General features: G+C 51.0%; 1 protein-coding gene across 2 annotated transcripts in view; it reads right to left on the bottom strand.

The window, feature by feature from the left end:
* Positions 1 to 2,992: 2,992 nt before the first annotated feature.
* The window catches only part of LOC136147055 (cytochrome P450 1A1), a 37,666-nt gene continuing 22,694 nt past the window's right edge, over positions 2,993 to 17,964 (bottom strand). Inside the window, exons 1-7 of one of the 2 annotated variants that reach the window (XM_065906186.1) lie at positions 8,889 to 8,977; positions 5,639 to 6,501; positions 4,966 to 5,092; positions 4,788 to 4,877; positions 4,572 to 4,695; positions 4,341 to 4,427; positions 2,993 to 4,177 (exon numbers count right to left, since the gene is read on the bottom strand). In XM_065906186.1, coding sequence (XP_065762258.1) covers positions 3,892 to 4,177; positions 4,341 to 4,427; positions 4,572 to 4,695; positions 4,788 to 4,877; positions 4,966 to 5,092; positions 5,639 to 6,475 — 1,551 coding nt within the window. In that variant the 5' untranslated portion in view covers positions 6,476 to 6,501; positions 8,889 to 8,977 and the 3' untranslated portion in view covers positions 2,993 to 3,891. Of the gene's footprint in view, positions 4,178 to 4,340; positions 4,428 to 4,571; positions 4,696 to 4,787; positions 4,878 to 4,965; positions 5,093 to 5,638; positions 6,502 to 8,888; positions 8,978 to 17,964 lie in introns of those variants that run through there. The other variant, XM_065906187.1, reaches the window with a different exon arrangement.

Raw genomic sequence — 17,964 nt, 5'->3', positions numbered from 1 at the left:
TGGATGGTAATTTAGGCATTCGGGATGCTCACTGTTGACCTGGTGATTGTTTCTAACATTTAGAAATATATATACATAAGATATATAATATGAAGTGAAGTGAAATAAAAGTCGCTCAGTTGTGTCTGACTCTTTGTGACCCCATGGACTACACAGTCCACGGAATTCTCTAAGCCAGAATGCTGGAGTGAGTAGCCTTTCCCTTCTCCAGGAGATCTTCCCAACCCAGAGATTGAACCCAGGTCTCCCACATTGCAGGAGGTTTCTTTACCAGCTGAGCCAAAAGGGAAGCCCAAGAATACTGGAGTGGGTAGCCTATCCCTTCTCCAGGGAATCTTCCCGACCCAGGAATCGAACCAGGGTCTCCTGCATTGCAGGCAGATTCTTTAGCAACTGAGCTATGATGTATAATATAATAATATATAATACATATTACATATATACAATGTATTTTTAAAATTTAACCTTTTGTGTGTTACATGTGTACCTCCTTAACCCACAACACTCTATAGTCTCAAAATAAAAAATACTAATATTACCATTACCAATATGATTAGTGAGAACAGTTTCATAAATTATTGTGCATATGCTGTCTCCATTACACTCCTTCTTTAGAATAAAGATTGGCATAGATTTTCTTTTTTTCACTGTTTCAGCTACTTTAAACTGCATAATTTGGTGGGTTTTAGTATATTCACAAATTTATACAACCATCAACACTATCTAATTTCAGAATATTTCCACCAAACCTAAAAAAGTCCTGTACCTTTCACTCTCCCCACCCCCTATCCCCTGGCAACTGCTAATCTATTCAAAACTTTCTGTCTCTCTGCATTTGCATGTTTTAGACATTTCATATAAATGGAAAGATGCAATAGGCAGCCTGCTATCTCTGGCTTCTTCACTTAGCATCATGATTTGAAGGCTCATCTATGTTATATCATATAAGCTTTTTATTTTATTGATTTTTTAAATTGATTTTTGGCTGTGTTGGGTCTTCACTGCTGCACACTTTCTGCACACATCGCTGCTGGACTTTCTCTAGGTGTGACAAGTGGGAGCTACTCTTTGGTTGTGGTGCATGGGCCTCCTGCTGTGGCGGCTTCTCTCGTTGCGGAGCACAGGCTCTAGGGCGTGCAAGTTTCAGCAGCTGTGGCGCAGGGACTCAGTAGTTGCAGCTTGTAGGCTCTAGAACTCGGGCTCAGTAGTTGTGGCTCAGGGAATTAGTTGCCCAGTGCATATGGAATCTTCCCCAACCAGGGATCAAACCTGCGTCCCCTGCATTGGCAGGGGGATTCTTAACCACTGGGCCACCAGGGAAGTCCTACAAGTTGGTTTTTGGTTTTTTGGTTTTTTTTAAGTAAAAAATAAATCAATGTAAGAATGGTCAGATGCCAAATTCCTCATCCTCCTATATAAACAGCGTTGCTCCAGCTGACTTCAGCTCCTTCCTTGAAGTAGCCTGAAGCTTTTGATGAGTGGGAGTACTTTCCTGACAGAAAGCACAGTGCATGAATGGCAACCCTTGGTCACTGCACAGTGCTTCAGGAAGAAGGCTGGGTTGGGGTCACAGCACAAGATGCATCTCCTCTCAGAGTCCCTTAGCCAGAATAGCTCCTGATTATGTAGGTCCAGGGGCTTCCCTGGTAGTTCAGCTTGTAAAGAATCCACCTGCAATGCAGGAGACCCTGGTTTGATTTCTGGGTTTGGAAGATCCCCTGGAGAAGAGATAGGTTACCCACTCCAGTATTCATGGGCTTCCCTGGTGGCTCAGATAGTAAAGAATCTGCCTGCAATGTGGGAGACCTGGGTTTGATTCCTGGGTTGGGAAGATCCCCTGGAGGATGGCATGGCAATCCACTCCAGTATTCTTGCCTGGAGAATCCCATGGACAGAGGAGCCTGGTGGGCTACAGTCCATGGGGTCGCAAAGAATCAGACATAACTGAGTGACTAACCACAGCATAGTATGTAGGTCCAGCCTCTGTCCCTACTTGCTACCACTACTCTGCCATGCCGGATGGAGAAGGAAGGTTTTAATGTTGAAATCTGGGCCAAAGTCAGTTTATGGGACCCGATGATCAAACACCTTGTTCTCCATCTGTGACCAGCGTGGGATCTAATATTAGTGCAGGACCTGAGCCTGGCATGGCTAGTGAAGAGCAAGCAGACCATGACTTCTGAGCTGAGAACCAGTCCCCCCCCAATACAGTGACCATAGTCTACTTCTTGGACTTGAGATCTACTGCTGTGACACCCAAGTAAGTCTGCCTCCCACCTTTCAAGGAGGGCCCTGTGCATATATCCCCAAGACCTGGTCACCTCTCCCAGCACCCACTCCCCTGCCCACCCAGCCCACTCTGGCTCTGTGCTTCACCCTCCTGTTGTGTATCTGGCTGTTAGAGACCTGGTCACAATGAATTGGGGTTTTCTCAGTTGGTTCTAGTGGTAAAGAACCCACCTGCCAATGCAGGAAACATAAGAGATGTGGGTTCAGTCCCTGGATTGGAAAGATCCTCTGGAGGAGGGCATAGCAACCTACTCCAGTTTTCTTGCTTACAGAATCCCATGGACAGAGGAGCCTGGCAGGCTATAGTCCACAGGGTCACAAAGAGTCGGACACAACTGAAGCGACTTAGCATGCAAGCACGGACAATGAATTGGATGATGTGTTAATGAATTAGTTCCCCCAACCAGGTTAGGAGGCTCTAGAAACCATTTTTCATTCACTTTATCGCCCCCAATGCCTGCTTCAGAGAATGTTCTTCACCAATGTGTGATCAGTTAGAGAAGGAGGAAGGCAGTGAAGTGACAGAGTCTTGTGCCCAAACCAGACTGCGAACTGCCTGAGAGCAGTGGCTTCTGAGAGCTCCTGGGAGCACCGCATCCTCCTCCTCGCTGCGTCCTCCCACAGCAAAACCCAACACAAGACTAGGCTCAGACTGGGCACGTAGATGCCCTCATTCGAGGTTTTAAAAATCTCCACCAATAAGGACTTCTGAATAATATCTTTATTTAGCTCAGGTAGATAGATATTTCCTACACATTTCTGGATACCTGGGTTAGAATTTTCTTCATGGCTCCCAATAAGCTGCTCTTAAGCTCTCGTATATGGCAAATACAAACATGCAAGTACAATACAGGCGAAAATGAAAAGGTCCTTGCATACAAACATTTTTAAAAGACTTTTTAACACAGGGTATATTGAAAGGAGATGCAGTAGAAGATCATGCGATTACCACCCCCTCCCTCCTGATCCAGTCCTGGTGCCTGGATTTGGGCCCTCCCTCTGCTCTCTGCTCCTGTTAGACACAAGTCCTCAGCCCTCCCTGGACAGGAACAGGGGCCTCCCAAGGCCAGGCGGCAGCCCCACCCCTGCCTGCAGAGAGGAAGGTCGTCTCCCAGGCACAGTGTCCCAGGCCCTAGTGGTCAGATTGCTCAGCCTTGTTTAAGCAGGGAGACCACCTCCGTGTCAGTATTCTGGACTGCCTCTCCCCTTCAGTCTTGACGGCTCCCAATTGTCAAAGAGATTGGTGAGGCCCTGGTGTGACCTGCTCTGAATGTTTCTCAAGCCAGTCAGCCTCCATGAAAAGCCAACCAGCTGGTGGGCTGGGCCCAGGGGCTTCCCAAAAGCTCTTTGGAGGTTTCCAGAGGCCTGAGGGCCCTCTAGCCCTTCCAGCACAACTTCAGAAGGGCTCCGTCAGCTCCTGTGTGGCCCCTGATGTGTCCGCTATCTGCGGGCAGTGTGCAGAAGGACAAGTCCAGGGTGGGGGGCAGGTATGATCCCTCAGGCTTGCGCATAGCTCAGACAGCAAAAAATCAGCCTGACAAAGTCTGTGGGTTTTAGGCTCCCCTGGGTTAGGCCCCTGGCCTGGGCAGAGCTGTCTGTCCCCTAAGGGCGCACGTGCACCTGAAAGTGCTCACAGCGGGTGTACTTCATGGTCAGCCCATACAGGGGGGTCATGTCCACCTTCACACCCGGGGTCACACGGAAATCCACCTGATGCAGCAGGATGGCCAAGAAGAGAAAGACCTCCAAGCGGGCAATGGTCTCACCAATGCACTTCCGCTTGCCCAAGCCGAAAAGAATCACCTTCTCACTCAGTACTTTGTTGATGGTGCCATCAGCAGTGAGAAACCGTTCTGGCCGGAACTCAGATGGATCCTCCCATAGCTTCCTGTAAATCAGAGAGAAGCAGCTGAAGAGGCAGCCTGGGGACTCAGAACCATCAAGCGGGTTGAGCCCCAGCTGAAAAGAATAGGGTTCAGGCAAGTGGCCCAGAGACAGCAAAGTGTGAAGCTCAGGAGCAGGGGAGCTTTCCCTGCCCCCTCTCAACTTACTGGTCATGGTTGACCTGCCACTGGTTCACAAAGACACAGCGCCCCTTGGGGATGTAAAAGCCATTCAGACTGGTGTCTCTTGTGGTACTGAGGAGGGAGGAAGCTCAGTCAGGCTCAGGGCCACAAGGAGATCTCCCTGCCTCCCATTCCCTGTCCCTCCCACCACCCTGATCAGGTACATGAACTGAATAAGGCCCAGCATCAGACAGCTGCAGATCCATGGGGCCTCACCTGTGGGGGATGGTGAAGGGGACGAAAGAGGAGTGTCGGAAGGTCTCCAGGATGAAGGCCTCCAAATAGGGCAGCTGGGGTCTGTCAGAGAGCCGGGGCCGCCGCGCCCTGCCAATCACTGTGTCTGCAGGACACAGAGGACCAGACAGGTCAGGGGCCACTCAGACCTTGGCTGGGCCTCCCGCCGTGAGCACCCCGAGGGAAGCCACCACCTACCCAGCTCCTCCTGAATCTTTTTTTGCACCCTGGGGCTTGTCACCAGGTACAGGAGGCTCCAGGAGACGGCAGTTGTGACTGTGTCAAACCCTGGCCAGCGGAGAACAGAGGGAGCGGTTAGGGGCTTGGTGGGTCAGGGCAGCTGGCCATAGGAATGGTATAATGGGGAATTTCATACCGGCTCCAAAGAGGTCTATGACGACATTAATGATCTTCTCATCCGACAGCTGGATATTGGCATTCTCGTCCAGCCTCTTGTCCTGGCAGTGCTCAATCAGGCTGTCTGTGATGTCCCGGATGTGACCCTGGGTAGGGAAGGCCCACAGGTGAGGAAGATCCCAAACCCAGAACTGCTTCTCCATCCAGACCTGGTCCCTTCCCATCCCTAGCATCTTCGTCCAAGAGGTGACCACACCCCCCCCCCACCCCAGCTTCTCTTGTCTCTCCAAGGCTCTCTCCTGACCCAGAATATTTGCAGCCCCAACTCAAGGGACATTTGACACAGAGTCTAGTAACATTATCATCTGCACATGCCCTTTACACCTTTCTCTCCCATGAGGCCAGAAGACTAACTCTTTAACTCTTCTTGGTTCCTACCACAACTAGCTTAGGATCCTGAATGGACTGGCTCTACAGTATATACTGCTGTCTGATGGAAAGTTAGAAGGGCTGGTCAATAAAAAGTTCTATTTTCCTGCCAAGGATGGCATCCCCTCCACTACTGGCTTCAAAATCCCAGGCTGAAGACCTGTGAGAGCCTGCCAAACTCCACTCTGCTCCAGCTATCTCTGACTCCTGACCCCTGACTCTACCCACTCCCTACCACCCACCTGCCTCTCCCTAGTCTATACCTTCTCAAACGTTTTATAGTGTTCCGTGACTATCTTCTGTACAAAGACGTGGAACCTCTGATTCAGGTCCTTGAAGAGGTCCAGGGCAGTGTTGGGCAGGTAACGGAGAACAGGGATGAAGTCGGCTGGGTTCCCGGAGGCAGTTATCTCCCCGAACTCATTATTCAGGTCGATGAGGCTAAGAAACTCTTTGTCGTCGTGGTCATAGCGCCGGCCAAAGCATATGGCACAGATGACATTGGCCACTGACACCACTACATACTTGAAGGGGTCGAAGTGCCCAGGCCCTGCCATCAGCTCCTGGAACTTGCCCAGGAGGGCCTCAGCCTCCTTGCTCACATGATCCTCCAGGTAGCAGGAGGACGAGGAAGACGGGTCTGAGGCGATGGAGAAACTCTTCAGAGCATTCTGGGCCAGGCGTCGCCGGGCAGCCCACACCGGCCCAGAGTCTGGGTTGAAGGTCATGCTCTGGCCATCAGAAATCAAGGTGAAGCTGTAGAGGTCGGGCCGGCCCTTGAAATCATCGCCCTGCCGCACCAGGGCCTGCCGGATGGTGTCCAGGCCACTGAGCACCAGCACGGGTGTGCAGCCAATGCGGATCTGCAGCACGTCCCCATAGCGCTGGCTCAGCTGTGACAGGACCAAGTGTGGGTTCTTCCCCAAGGTCAGCACGTGCCCGAGCAGGGGCCAGCCCCAGGGCTCTGGTGGACTCTTCAGGCCTTGAGGGACCCGAGGTCGCCAGGTCCTGACCACCCAGAATACCAGGCAGAAGACAGCAGAGGCCAGGAGAAGTTCTGTGGCCGAGATAGGGATGGGGAGTCCAAACACAGAAAACATGATTCACGTAGATTCCAAGGTGGCTGCTGAGAGGTGAGATGGGAGGAAAAGGTCAAAAGATCTGACAGGGAGAAGGAAGGAGTCAGTGTCCTAAAATGCCAGCACACCGGTCAAGAAAAGGGAAAACCTTATCCAGAACTGTTCACTGGGCATGAAATGGGAGAGGAGATAGGAGAATAGGAGAAGCTGTTTGTTGATCTGCCAACTCCGTACCAAGAATTTCAGTCATTCTTCATTCAGTCCTGGCCACAGCCTTTGTGGTAGGTGGTAGGCACTGAGGCTTAGAGAAAGTACATAACTTACCCAAGGTCACACAGCCAGCAACGATAGAATCCAAATCCCAATCCAAATTTGTCTAATTCCAGACTACCTTAACTGCCATACCAATCTCAATGTCAGTCTGTGATTTCCACAGAAAACCTATACTATTATTTATTTCATATTTTTCTAAAATCAACTTTAAATCCACCCACTTAGCACCGTTCCACACAATAACATCTGTGTGAAAATACAGGTTTGTTTTTTCCCCTAATGTATATTAAACTAAGCACATAATTGATATGTATCACCCAATCCCCCTTGAGTATTACCCACCCAACTTGGGGTGGGGTACCAAAGAACTAAGGATTCCCTCTTGTTCAGCCTCATTTCACATTTGGGGAAACTGACCTCCAGAGGAGGCACTGGCTTGGCTAAAGGCACCCAGGTCTCAGACAGAGCCAGGACTCAGACCTCTTAGGGAAAGTTCCCTGGGAAGATTCATGGCCCAGTCTTCCCTGTTCCTATGTTCCTGTCATAGGTACCTCTCTTTGAAGAGTGGTCAGATCAACTGGTGACAAGGCATCTTCTCAGTACCGTCAGTTCTCTACTGTTCAAAGCCAGGATCTAGGAAATCTAGTGGGAACACAGTGGGGAGGGGAAAGGGGACTGCCCCCCTTCCTTACTGTCTAAGTCACAGTGCCCTTAGCCCCAGCTCTCTGAGCTCTGCTGACTCACAGTTTAAAAGCAGCTGGAGGCCAACTAGATTGAGGCTCCCGGTCACAAAATTCCAGGCCAAGGTTTTCACTGGGCTCAATTCTCGATGAATGAATAGTCTGGACCTCCCCCATTTGCCAGTCGCTCTAGAGCTGTGAATAAATGGAAGGATCCTACCAGGCAAAGGCTGTAAGAAAACTCTGGACTGGAATATGGGAAATTAGGAATGGAGCTGAATTTAACTGACACACACAATACTTTCTCTCTCCAGGTTCAGACTAGAAAGGGTGTGCAAATTCATGGACTCCTCTCTCTGAGGCATGGGGCTATGACAGGGGCATCTTACTGATGCCCTGAACTGGAGGTCAAGGTTCCAGGCTTTATGACATGGTCTTGGATTGGTCAGTTCATTTTACCCTTCTGGGCTTCAGTCACATCACCTGAGAGAATGGATGGGACATGATCTCTGATTCAAGGTGCCCAGCTGATCTCAGATAAGAGAAAACTCAGATCTTTCCTATGAGGTTAAGCGTAGTCTGACTAGTGAAGTTTCCCTACAGAAGAGCCACCCAAAATGGGGAGGTTGTATGGTTCCTATCTGAACTACTATAGCTGTCTGTCTAGGGAGGCTTCCTGAAGGAGCTGAACCCCAAAGCACACTTGAGTCCAGATTCCTTGAGTGAACTGGGGACACTGCTAGGCCTTGGCATGCCATGGGGTCCCCTTCTGCACACTGGGTGCTCCAAAGAACCCTAGCCTTAATAAGATGGTAGGAGGCCAAGAGAAGTGTGATTGCTGTTTTCAGGGTCAAGTTTTCTGCAGAGCGCAGCCTCTCACACTGATCGGCCCCCAGCAGAGGCCAGAGAAGACAGTGGAACAGGGAAGGCCCCTGGACAATGCCCAGAACTCCCTCTCAGAACAGCCTCCCTTGTCCAGCCAACACCTCTCAGCACTGACAAGCTATGCCTTGGGAGGGTGGCTCCAGCCAGGAGTAGCTTTTGGATAAGGCAGGGTACAGCTGGTAAGAACCCAACTTGCCCCCTCATCCGCCCTGACCACGGAGAAGCCTCCTCCTCACAGAGCCTGAAGAAGTCCTGTACTGGCTCCCAGTCTCTCACACCTGTGTCCCATTCCAACCTTCCAGGTGACCCCCATGGGGAAGCCCCCAGGCATTCGAGGAGTCAGTAGGGGAGGAGCTGGAGCCTAGGTCCTGGAATGCTGAGAAGGGAGCAGTTCTGGTACTAGCCATGGAATCTTGGGCAAGTCCAGCCCTTCCCCTGGCTTCAGTTTCCCCACTTAGTGAGGGAAGCTGGACTGCCTCCTTACTAAGGACACTCATAGCCTTCTTTTTTTGAGGTGCTAGACCAAGAAGACATGGAGGCAATAGAATTTTCCTTTTGGCGAGGGAAGTGACAATCCAGAAACCCTCAGCACTCACCTGCGGCTGTGAGAGGCTGCAGAGCTGGGCTGGGAAGAATGGTCTCTGGAGCCAGGGACCCCAAAGAAGACCAAGGAAGGCTCCAAGGAATTGTCACCTTCAGAGTGAGGGTGAAAGCAATGCCACCTTTATAGGCGGCTTGGGCGTGTGGCCACGCCTCCCGGGGCGCGGGGATGGGAAAGAGGGAGAGGCGGGGGGGGGGGGGGGGGGGGGGGGAGGGGAACTGATCGCTTTTGGAAGCTTTGGGACGGAGGAGGGAGGGGCGAGAGAGGAAGCTGGGGGATAGGTAAGAACCAACTCTGGGGATGCCTCGGTCAAGAGCTGGCTCTTCAAGGGGTGAAAACTAAGGACACTTGGGACCCTCAGTTCCAAGGTACCCCTGGACAAGCGCAGAGCCCAGCTGGGGAGGAGTTTAGGGAAGAAATCACATGATAGACCGAAAGAGGGTATAGGGGTGCTCCATCCCGGGGTACGGGAACCAGTCACCCTCATTTTTGCACCCACTGAACACTGGGAGTGCTTCCTCCTCTCTACCAGCAGAAAAGAACCAGGCTGGCAGGCAGGGGCGGAGCTGCCCAGTGATGACCTCCTAACCCCTGTTATTGAGTCTAGGCTCGCGTGAGAAGCACTGCGACCCCAGCCCCGAGGTCACTAGGGCCGGAAGGCCAGAGGCGCCGATGGGCTGGCCCCTTTCCCTAGAGCCTCCCCCACCCCCAGAGCCCCCAGAGCCCGGACGACTAGAAGTCCGCGCTCCGGGATGGAAGAGCCGGAATGCGGGAAGGGATGGAGAATGTGCAGCCTCGCTGAGCGCGCACTAGCTGGACCCGTTGAGACGCCTCTAGGACCACTCTGCAAACCAAGGGTACTTCGAGCCAGGACCCTCGGGCCCTCGAGGTTCCTGGGGCTACTAGCGCTTTGGCAGGGCAGAGCAATTGTGCGGCGAGCGGATCTCCCAGCGGCCGAGGAAAGGGTTAGAAGGAGGCCTTGGGGTGGGGGTGGGGGGCAAGAAAGGGAGCTCAGGGACTACTAGAGGGGGGCGGGAGGGGGGGTGGCGGGCGCAGATGCCGCCCCAGGCTAGCGTGCCTGTGTCTGGTACATCCCTCCAGGGGGCAGAGGTCACGCGGCCCATCCCAGCCCCACCTGGCCGGGGGCGCGGTGCCCGGGAGTTGCGTGAGAAGGACCCGGAGGCCGGCGCAGCCACCCAGCAGCCCAACTCCCTGGCCCGGCTCGGGTCCTGGCACAGTCACGCGAGCGCGGGGGGGGGCGGGGGGGAGAGAAACCGGGGAGCGGTGGGGGGGGGGTCGGGGGCGGGACTCTTAAAGGGCCAGTCTCTAGCGGAGCGTGGGGGCAGAGGTGGAGCAAGACACGCCGCCGAGCCCTCGTGGGTGCGTGATTGGATGGGTGGTGGGGCGGTGCAAAGGACCCAGGTTTGCGTGCAGAGCTGAGCTTTTGCAAACAAGCGGACGTCTGAGTGTGTCCATAGTTTTGGCCCACGCCTGTGGCGGGACACGCAGCCCCAGCACCGCCTGGGTCGGCTGATCAGTCCCCGCCCCTGCCGAGCCTTCCCAAAGTAGGATGGCCAGACCAAAAAAAAAAACAGCTTGTTTAGCTCAATGTGTCTCCAACTAACTACATCACCCGCCCTCCGAGCTCAACCGCGCTCCCCAGCCCTACGAATGGCACTGCCATCCGCTGGCTCATTCCAGAAAACGGCCATATCCTACCCCCTCACCTCCCACTGCAGTCAGATGCCACCTCGGGCACTGCACAAATAAATATTTACCAAACGGCTACTATGTACCAGACACTGTTCTGGATGCCAGAGACTGATACAGAAGTGAACAAAACTGACAAGCTCCTGCTTACCTGTAGCTTACATTGTGGGGCTCGGGGGATGGGAGGTGAGGCCAGAAAATGCCTAGAGAGTCTCAGAGAATGAAAAGTGCTATAGAGAAAAATAAGACAGAGAAGGGGTAGGAATCATGTAGGGGCAGATTGCAATTCAAAAGACGTTGAGAAAAGGACACCCAGCCCAGGGAGAAAGGGCAGACACCCAGCCAAGAATCAAGGCACACAGATATCTGGAAGAAGAGTGCAACTGGCAGAAGGAACAGCAAGTTCAAGGCCCTGCACAGTGGTCCTTGAAAGAAGCAGCAGTACCTGGGGCACTGGAAATGTGCAGTGTCCTGTGACCAGGGAGTTCTCCTGGAATTTGGTGGGAGTGAGGATGCTGAGGGTGGGGAACAGCCCTGACCTAGGTGCTGGGAGCACCCTGCTAAGAAGGGACTTCCTTTGTGTGAGATAGAGGCACTGTGAGGTCTGAGTCAAGGAAGATCACGGGCTAACATTCTGAGAACAGACTGAGGGGTAAAGAACCCATTTCTCCACTTTGACTTCCGTCCATCCTCATCCAGGCCCCCATCACTGCTCCCCAGAGTACTAATAACCTCCAGCCTGGGTACCATCTGACTTTCAGTGCCCCCAATTCCTTGTCTCCCCTGTGGCATCCCAAGTGTCTTTTCAAAGATGCAAAATCTCATTCCATCACCACCTTGCCCCTTCAGTAGCTCCCATCTGAATAGAAATCAGAATCTTTTGCAGAGCCCAACAGGAATGCCCACTTCTACTTTGAATCTTTCCCACTTAAAGCCTCAGCTAAGACATCACTTCCTCTGAGAACACTTCCTGGATTCTTTCCACAGCAAGTTAGATTTCTCCTGGTCTATTTCCAGCATTACTTCATGGTAATTCTCAGGACATTTGATTCTTGCCAGGACACGGACCCAAACTGTCACTCCATCCTCCATGCTCTAACATGGAGGAAAATCAGCCTTGGGAAATTGATCTCATAAGCCAAGACTTTGCAAGATATTAATAACAGGTAAAGGAGTTAAGTCCAGCTGTATTAAGGCTCATGACCAGGGTGTTGAGCCCAAAGTGCTAATGATATAATGGTGGAATTTAGGTAACAGAACAGGCAGGATACAGAGAGGTATTGCTGGACTTCCATTCTGTCCAGCATCCTTCTATTCATTTTAGCTTTGCATCTCAGGTTCAGTCTGAGAATTTTTGCAGTACCCAAGAAAGGTCTATCCTTTACACCAAGTAGGAGCTAGAGCCACAGAGACTGGAAAGAATTTATGTGGAAGCCGTGGCAAGGAAGGAAGGCACTTCCAAATCCATCAGCCTGCTCTGTAGTCCAATCTCTCCTTTGGCTCTCAGAGTCCCCAGCAACGCTGTAGCTCTAAAGAATCATCGCAGAGCTTCCCTGGTGGCTCAGGGGTAAATGATCCACCTCCCAGTGCAGGAGACACAGGTGTGATCCCTGATTCAGGGAGCTCCCACATGTGGTGGAGCCTGTGTACTTGAGCTGGGGAACCACAACTACTGAGCCCGTGTGCCTCAACTACTGAAGCCCGGGAGCCCTAGAGCCCATGCTCCATGACAAGAGGGGCCACCACAATAAGAAGCCCATGCACTGCAACTAGAGATTAGTCCTCTCTCTCTCCCCAACTAGAGAAAAGCCTGTGGAGCAACAAAGACCCAGAATAGCCTAAATAAGTAAATAGATAAAAATTTTAAAAATAAAAGAAGGCTCATGGCAGTCTGCTCATCATGGCTGAAAGACCATCTGCAGAAAAACTCTTCTCTTGGTAAAAGATAGGTTGCTTTCCTCACATTTTCCGAGGGATTCTTTTTTTATTTCTATTGTGGCCATGCTGGGCCTTCCTTGCTGTGCACAGTCCTTCTTCTGATGTGGCAAGCCTGGAATACTCTCTAGTTGTGGTGCCCTGGCTTCTCACTGCAGTAGCTTCTCTTGTTGAGGAGCATGGGCTCTGGGGCACGTGGGCTTCAGTAGTTATGGCCCACAGGCTTAGTTGCACCTCAGCATGTGGGATCTTCCTAGACCAGGGATCAAACCTGTGTCCCTTGCATTGGTAGGCAGATTCTTAACCACTGGACTACCAGGGTCCACCAGGGAAGTCCTCCAAGGAACTCTTGATTCCGAAGAAATTTTAGCTAATTAAGCCAATTCCTGTCCCACTTCTCAGCTGGAGAGACTGAAACCAGAACAAAGAAAGCTGAAGGACAAATGACAAATCAAACAGAACCCAGGCCCTTGCTTACAGACCAGAGCTCTTCCCACCGTGATTTATTGTCCCAGACTACCAGCAAAGCCCCAGGGGGCCGAAGGTAGACAGGCTCAGCGCCTCGGTCAGGGTACCCCCTTGTCCCCATCTTCCTGGACAAGAGTCTAATGCACTGGGGTTATGGGAGGCCCTGCACTTCTCATCACCAAGCCTGTCTTGGGGAACAGCTCATAAGACGGAAGGGGGCCCTCAGAGCACTGGGGCAGACAAAGAGGGAGACAGGAGGGAGGTTAGAGGACCTTGACCTGGAGTTGAACAGCCAATCCTGGGTCAAAGTTTGTATGCCTTTGCGTGAGAAGCCCTTTGGCTAGAACTCCCTAGCAATCGATACCACGATCACAGAGGAAAGGGTGGGCAGTGCAGAAAGGAGGGGGCTCTGGGCTAGACACAGTTGAGGGTTTTAGCCCAGCCTAGCCTAGAGTCTTCAGTCTTCACTGCTGAGGGCTATGTGGTCAGGGGATGAGGAGACAACCAGACCCAGAACAAACTCCCGACCCAGCGGTAGAAGCAGGAATCGCACTGGAAGAGCCTAGGCTAACTCTGGAAATGCTACAGGAGCTGTGAGAAGGCTGAGGGCCCTAGGGGTGAACAGAGGACTAGAGAGGAGTCCTGGAGTATGAGGACTATAGGAAGGGCAGCGCTGGCACGAGGCGGGGCTGTAACTTGAACAAAGCATGGGAGTGGAAGATTGGCGAGACACAGTTTGGGAAGAGTGGAGTTTAAGTGAATATGGAGAAATAGGACTTGTCTTCCAATGTGTCCTCACCCCACCAAGCTACCCACCACCCCACCTGAGATCCGAGCCCTGAGCGCCTTCCTCTCTCCTACCTGTGCCCAGAAAGACAGACAGATTCAGTCTGCAGGATCCAAGGCTCAAATGGGGGCAGCCCCAGGCTCTCTGGCTCTTGGCTGCTCTAGTCAGGCTAATGATACTTTCTCAGGATAGTCTTGGTCTAAGCCTGTTGTCTTATCTATTAAAAATTCTCTCTTTCATTCTCAAGAGAGTCTTGACTTGGGACTTCGTTAGTGGTCCAGTGGCTAAGACACCAGGCTCCCAATACAGGGGGCCCTGATTCAATCTTTGGTCAGGGAACTAGATCCAACAAGACCCTGCATGCTGCAATGAAGATCAAAGATCCACTGTGCTGCAACTAAGACCCAGCACAGCCAAATAAATAAATATATTTTTTTTTAAATGAGTTCTGGTTTGGACATACATTATGTGGTTACCCCAGTTGATAATAGAAGACCTGTGAGGAGTTTTGTGTGCCCAGCATCTATTCTCTCTTCATCTGGAAATATCACTTCATTTGTCCTTTGGGGACCACCCCACCCCTACTCTTAGCTGATAGGCTTGGTGGAACTAACCCCATCCCAGCCACCAGGCTAACACATGACTCAGGCCAAACCACTGAGAACCCTTTATGGGACTTTTAATGAAATTGTTGGTAAAGCAAGGTTCTCTTTCTGCCAGAAGTGGCTAAGCTGGTTATAAAATAATTCTGGACCTACTGGTGGCCATTTTTAAGAAGCCCATTAGAGGAAAGCAGAACTGAGGGATGAGGGGAGGGAGGGAAAGAATTGATGACACTGAACAACGAGATCCAGTTATTCCTGAAACCAGGGAAGTTCACCATAGAACTTCTCTGTTATGTGAATTGATAGCATCACCACCTCTCCTGTCTTCTCCTTTCTCCCCTTTTCCTTCTTCTTTACCTCTTCCTCTTCTTTCTCCTCCTTCTCCCCGCCCCCCTCTTCATCTTTCTCTTCTACTAGGAGTTGAGTTTGGGGGCTTGCAACTGAAAGAATTAGAGCCAAAACCTGCAGGTCAGAGAGGCTTACCCAACAGTGCTCTCTGAGTGATTAAACCTCAACACTTGAGGCAGAGCCAAGAAGTCCTGGGCAGGTTGGACAGAATCCTAAGGAGTTACTCTTATCTACCAGCTTCTGTGCCAACGGGTCTGCCCCTGTGCCAACAATGCCACCATCAGCACCATTGTGAGAGGCTAGCTTTATCTCCAGAAGGCCCCATGATGGAGTTGAGGAGTTGTTGGCTGGGGAGTGTCTGGAAAGAACCCATGCTCGAGGCAGAGATCATCAGATGAGTCTATGCCATCTCACTGCACTAGGAGCAGAGTTCACGCCCTGCTGGCTGGCGGATACCCTCCCTGGCTGGGAGACACCCTGGGAAGGAAGGTGCCCTATTTTCTCTCCCAGCTGCTAGCTGAGAAAGATATACCATCCTTTCCCCAAGTTAAAGTTTTTGAAGAATCTCAGAGGAAACAGTCCTTATCAAGGCCCGCAAGATCTTTCCAGCTGTGTCTCCCATGACCTCTCTGACCTCCTCTCCTATCCCTCTCCGTTCCCTGGCTCACTCCTCTCCAGGCACCAGAGCAGCCTGAGGTTCCTAAGACACTCCAGGCAAGTCCCTCCCCGTATCTGTCAGGGTCAGTCCTTTCAGGAAACAGAGGACCCCCTTAAACTGAGTCATTGAGGAGAATTTAATAAAGGGACCACTCACAAAGGTTCCAGGTTTAGGGATATCAGTAGGACAATGCAGCAGCCCGGGGCAAGCAACAGCAAGGCCAGAAGTGATGGGGGGAAGGAGCAGAAAACAGAACCCAGAGAAGGTGACTGTGGTAAAGCTATAGAGAGGAGCTGGGCCTTTGGGAGAGTTGTAGGTAGCGTGCCAAGACCCTACAGGGAGAGAGCCTAAGTACTCTGACCTCATTCCATTCACACCCTCTGGTGTCCTGCTGGTACCTTCCACAGACTGAACCTACCTAGAAGCCAAAAAGCAGAGGGTCCATTCCTGTAGCCCATGGAAGTCGGTCCTTGGGGACTGAGAGTAGAAGGGTGGAGAGTGCTCTGGAGAGGCAAGTGGGTGGCATCCACCGATCTGTTCGACATCTGGCCTTTGCTTCTGCCGTTCCTGCCACCTGGAGACGCTTTCTCCCCGGATCCCCATATCTTACTTACCCAAATATCATTCTCAGTATGCCTTCCTTGGCCATCCTATGTAAAACTGTTACCCTGAATCATAGTCTCCATCCCTCTTCTTAACTTGATATTTATTCGTAGCACTTGTTTGACAGGTTTGTGGCACTGAACAAACTTTAAACATACTATGTAGGAACTTCCCTGGCGGTCTAGGGGCTGAGACTTCATTCTTTCAGTTCATGGGGACCAGGTTTGATCCCTGGTCAGGGAATGAGATCCCACATGTGGCACAAATAAGAGTTCACATGCCACAACTAGAGATCCCAGATGCTGAAAGATCCTGAGTACCACAACTAAGACCCGGTGCAGACAAATAAATAAATAATAAATTTTAAAAAATACAGTAACTGCTCCCCACATGTGACTGCTGAAAATTTCAGACATCCTATGTATTTTACTTCTCAATGCTCTGTATGGTCTATATTCCTCAACTATAATGTAAGTGCCTACAGAACAGGCACTTTTGTCTGTTGTGCCCAATGCTTCATCAACAGCAAACTGGCACATTGTGGATGCCAAATAAATATTTGTTAAATAAATGAATTGTTGTGGTTGTTCAGTCATTAAGTCATGTCTGACTCTTTGTGACCCCATGGACTGCAGCATGCCAGGCTTCCCTGTCCTTCACTATCTCCTAGAGCTTGCTCAAACTCATGTCCATTGAGTTGGTGATGCCATCCAGCCATCTCATCCCAGGTCGCCCCCATCTCCTCCTGCCCTCAATCTTTCCCAGCATCAGAGTCTTTTCCAATGAGTTGGCACTTCGCATTAGGTGGCCAAAGTATTAGAGCTTCGGCTTCAATATCAGTCCTTCCAATGAATTTTCAGGGTTGACGTCCTTTAGGATTGACTGGCTTGATCTCCTTGCTGTCCAAGAGACTCTCAAGAGTCTTCTCCAAGCACCACAGTTCAAAAGCATCAATTCTTTGGCATTCAGCCTTCTTTATGGTTCAACTCTCACATCAATACATGACTATTGGAAAAACCATAACTTTAACTACATGGACCTTTGTTAGCAAAATGATGTCTCTGCTTTTTAATATGCTGTCTAGGTTTGTCATAGCTTTTCTTCCAAGGAGCAAGTAGAAAATGTCAAACCTTCAAATAGGAAAATACATCAGCTTTGAAATGGTAGTGGCCTGGGGAGATTCTGGGTCTTGGTAGGCAAGGCACCAAGTCCAAGATGGCCAGCTGAATGGAACTCCTCTCCAAATCCAGGTCCTTTCTTCAGCACCTGCCAGGTGAGTGCTAGTCATCCTGCTGCCAGGAGACATGTGATCAGGCATGGTCCTGCCTTAAGAAGCTCATCTCAGCCTGGCCCAACTAAGGCACCTGCCTCATGCCACCTTCACATTAGCCCAGGGCCAGCATCTGGACTGCGTCTTACTGTTGACCACATGGCCGTGATCACCGGGAGTCCTCAACTGCTTTCAGTTTCAGAGCTGCCTGTTTCCTCTCAACAGGTCTCGGCTTCTCTCTCCACAACCCGGCTCCACCACAAAAATCAGAAAAGAGCAGACACTGTAGCTACTCTCAGCAGAGAGAGCTCTGCAGGGTTGAGACAAGAGGGCTCCATATTTTGATGGGTGGGGAAGGGCTGCAACAGTGCAGACCCTGGGACACTGCCCAGAGAAGGGGCTAAGGGATATCGCAGATACAAAATAATGGAGATAAAGGCAAACCTTCTTTTTCCTTTTTCTCTTCTTCCTTCAATAATACCAAATATGATTAATTTAGACCCACATTAGATATCATGATTTGACTAATTCAGCTCTGGTTGGCAGTTGCCTTTATTGCTGGGGAAATGTTTGCTGAGCCAACGAATTGTGAAAACAGCCTTGCAGGGAAATGTTTGCGCTACTGTACTGAAGGGCAAGTTCAGCAGCTCAGGGGACTGTTCTTTTTTTTTTCAGGGGACTGTTCTG

This window comes from Muntiacus reevesi, chromosome 15, assembly GCF_963930625.1.
Source record: "Muntiacus reevesi chromosome 15, mMunRee1.1, whole genome shotgun sequence".
In the NCBI taxonomy this organism is placed as follows: Eukaryota; Metazoa; Chordata; class Mammalia; order Artiodactyla; family Cervidae; genus Muntiacus; species Muntiacus reevesi.
The sequence above is the reverse complement of the archived record's forward strand: the minus strand, read 5'-3'. Positions and strand labels throughout refer to the sequence as shown.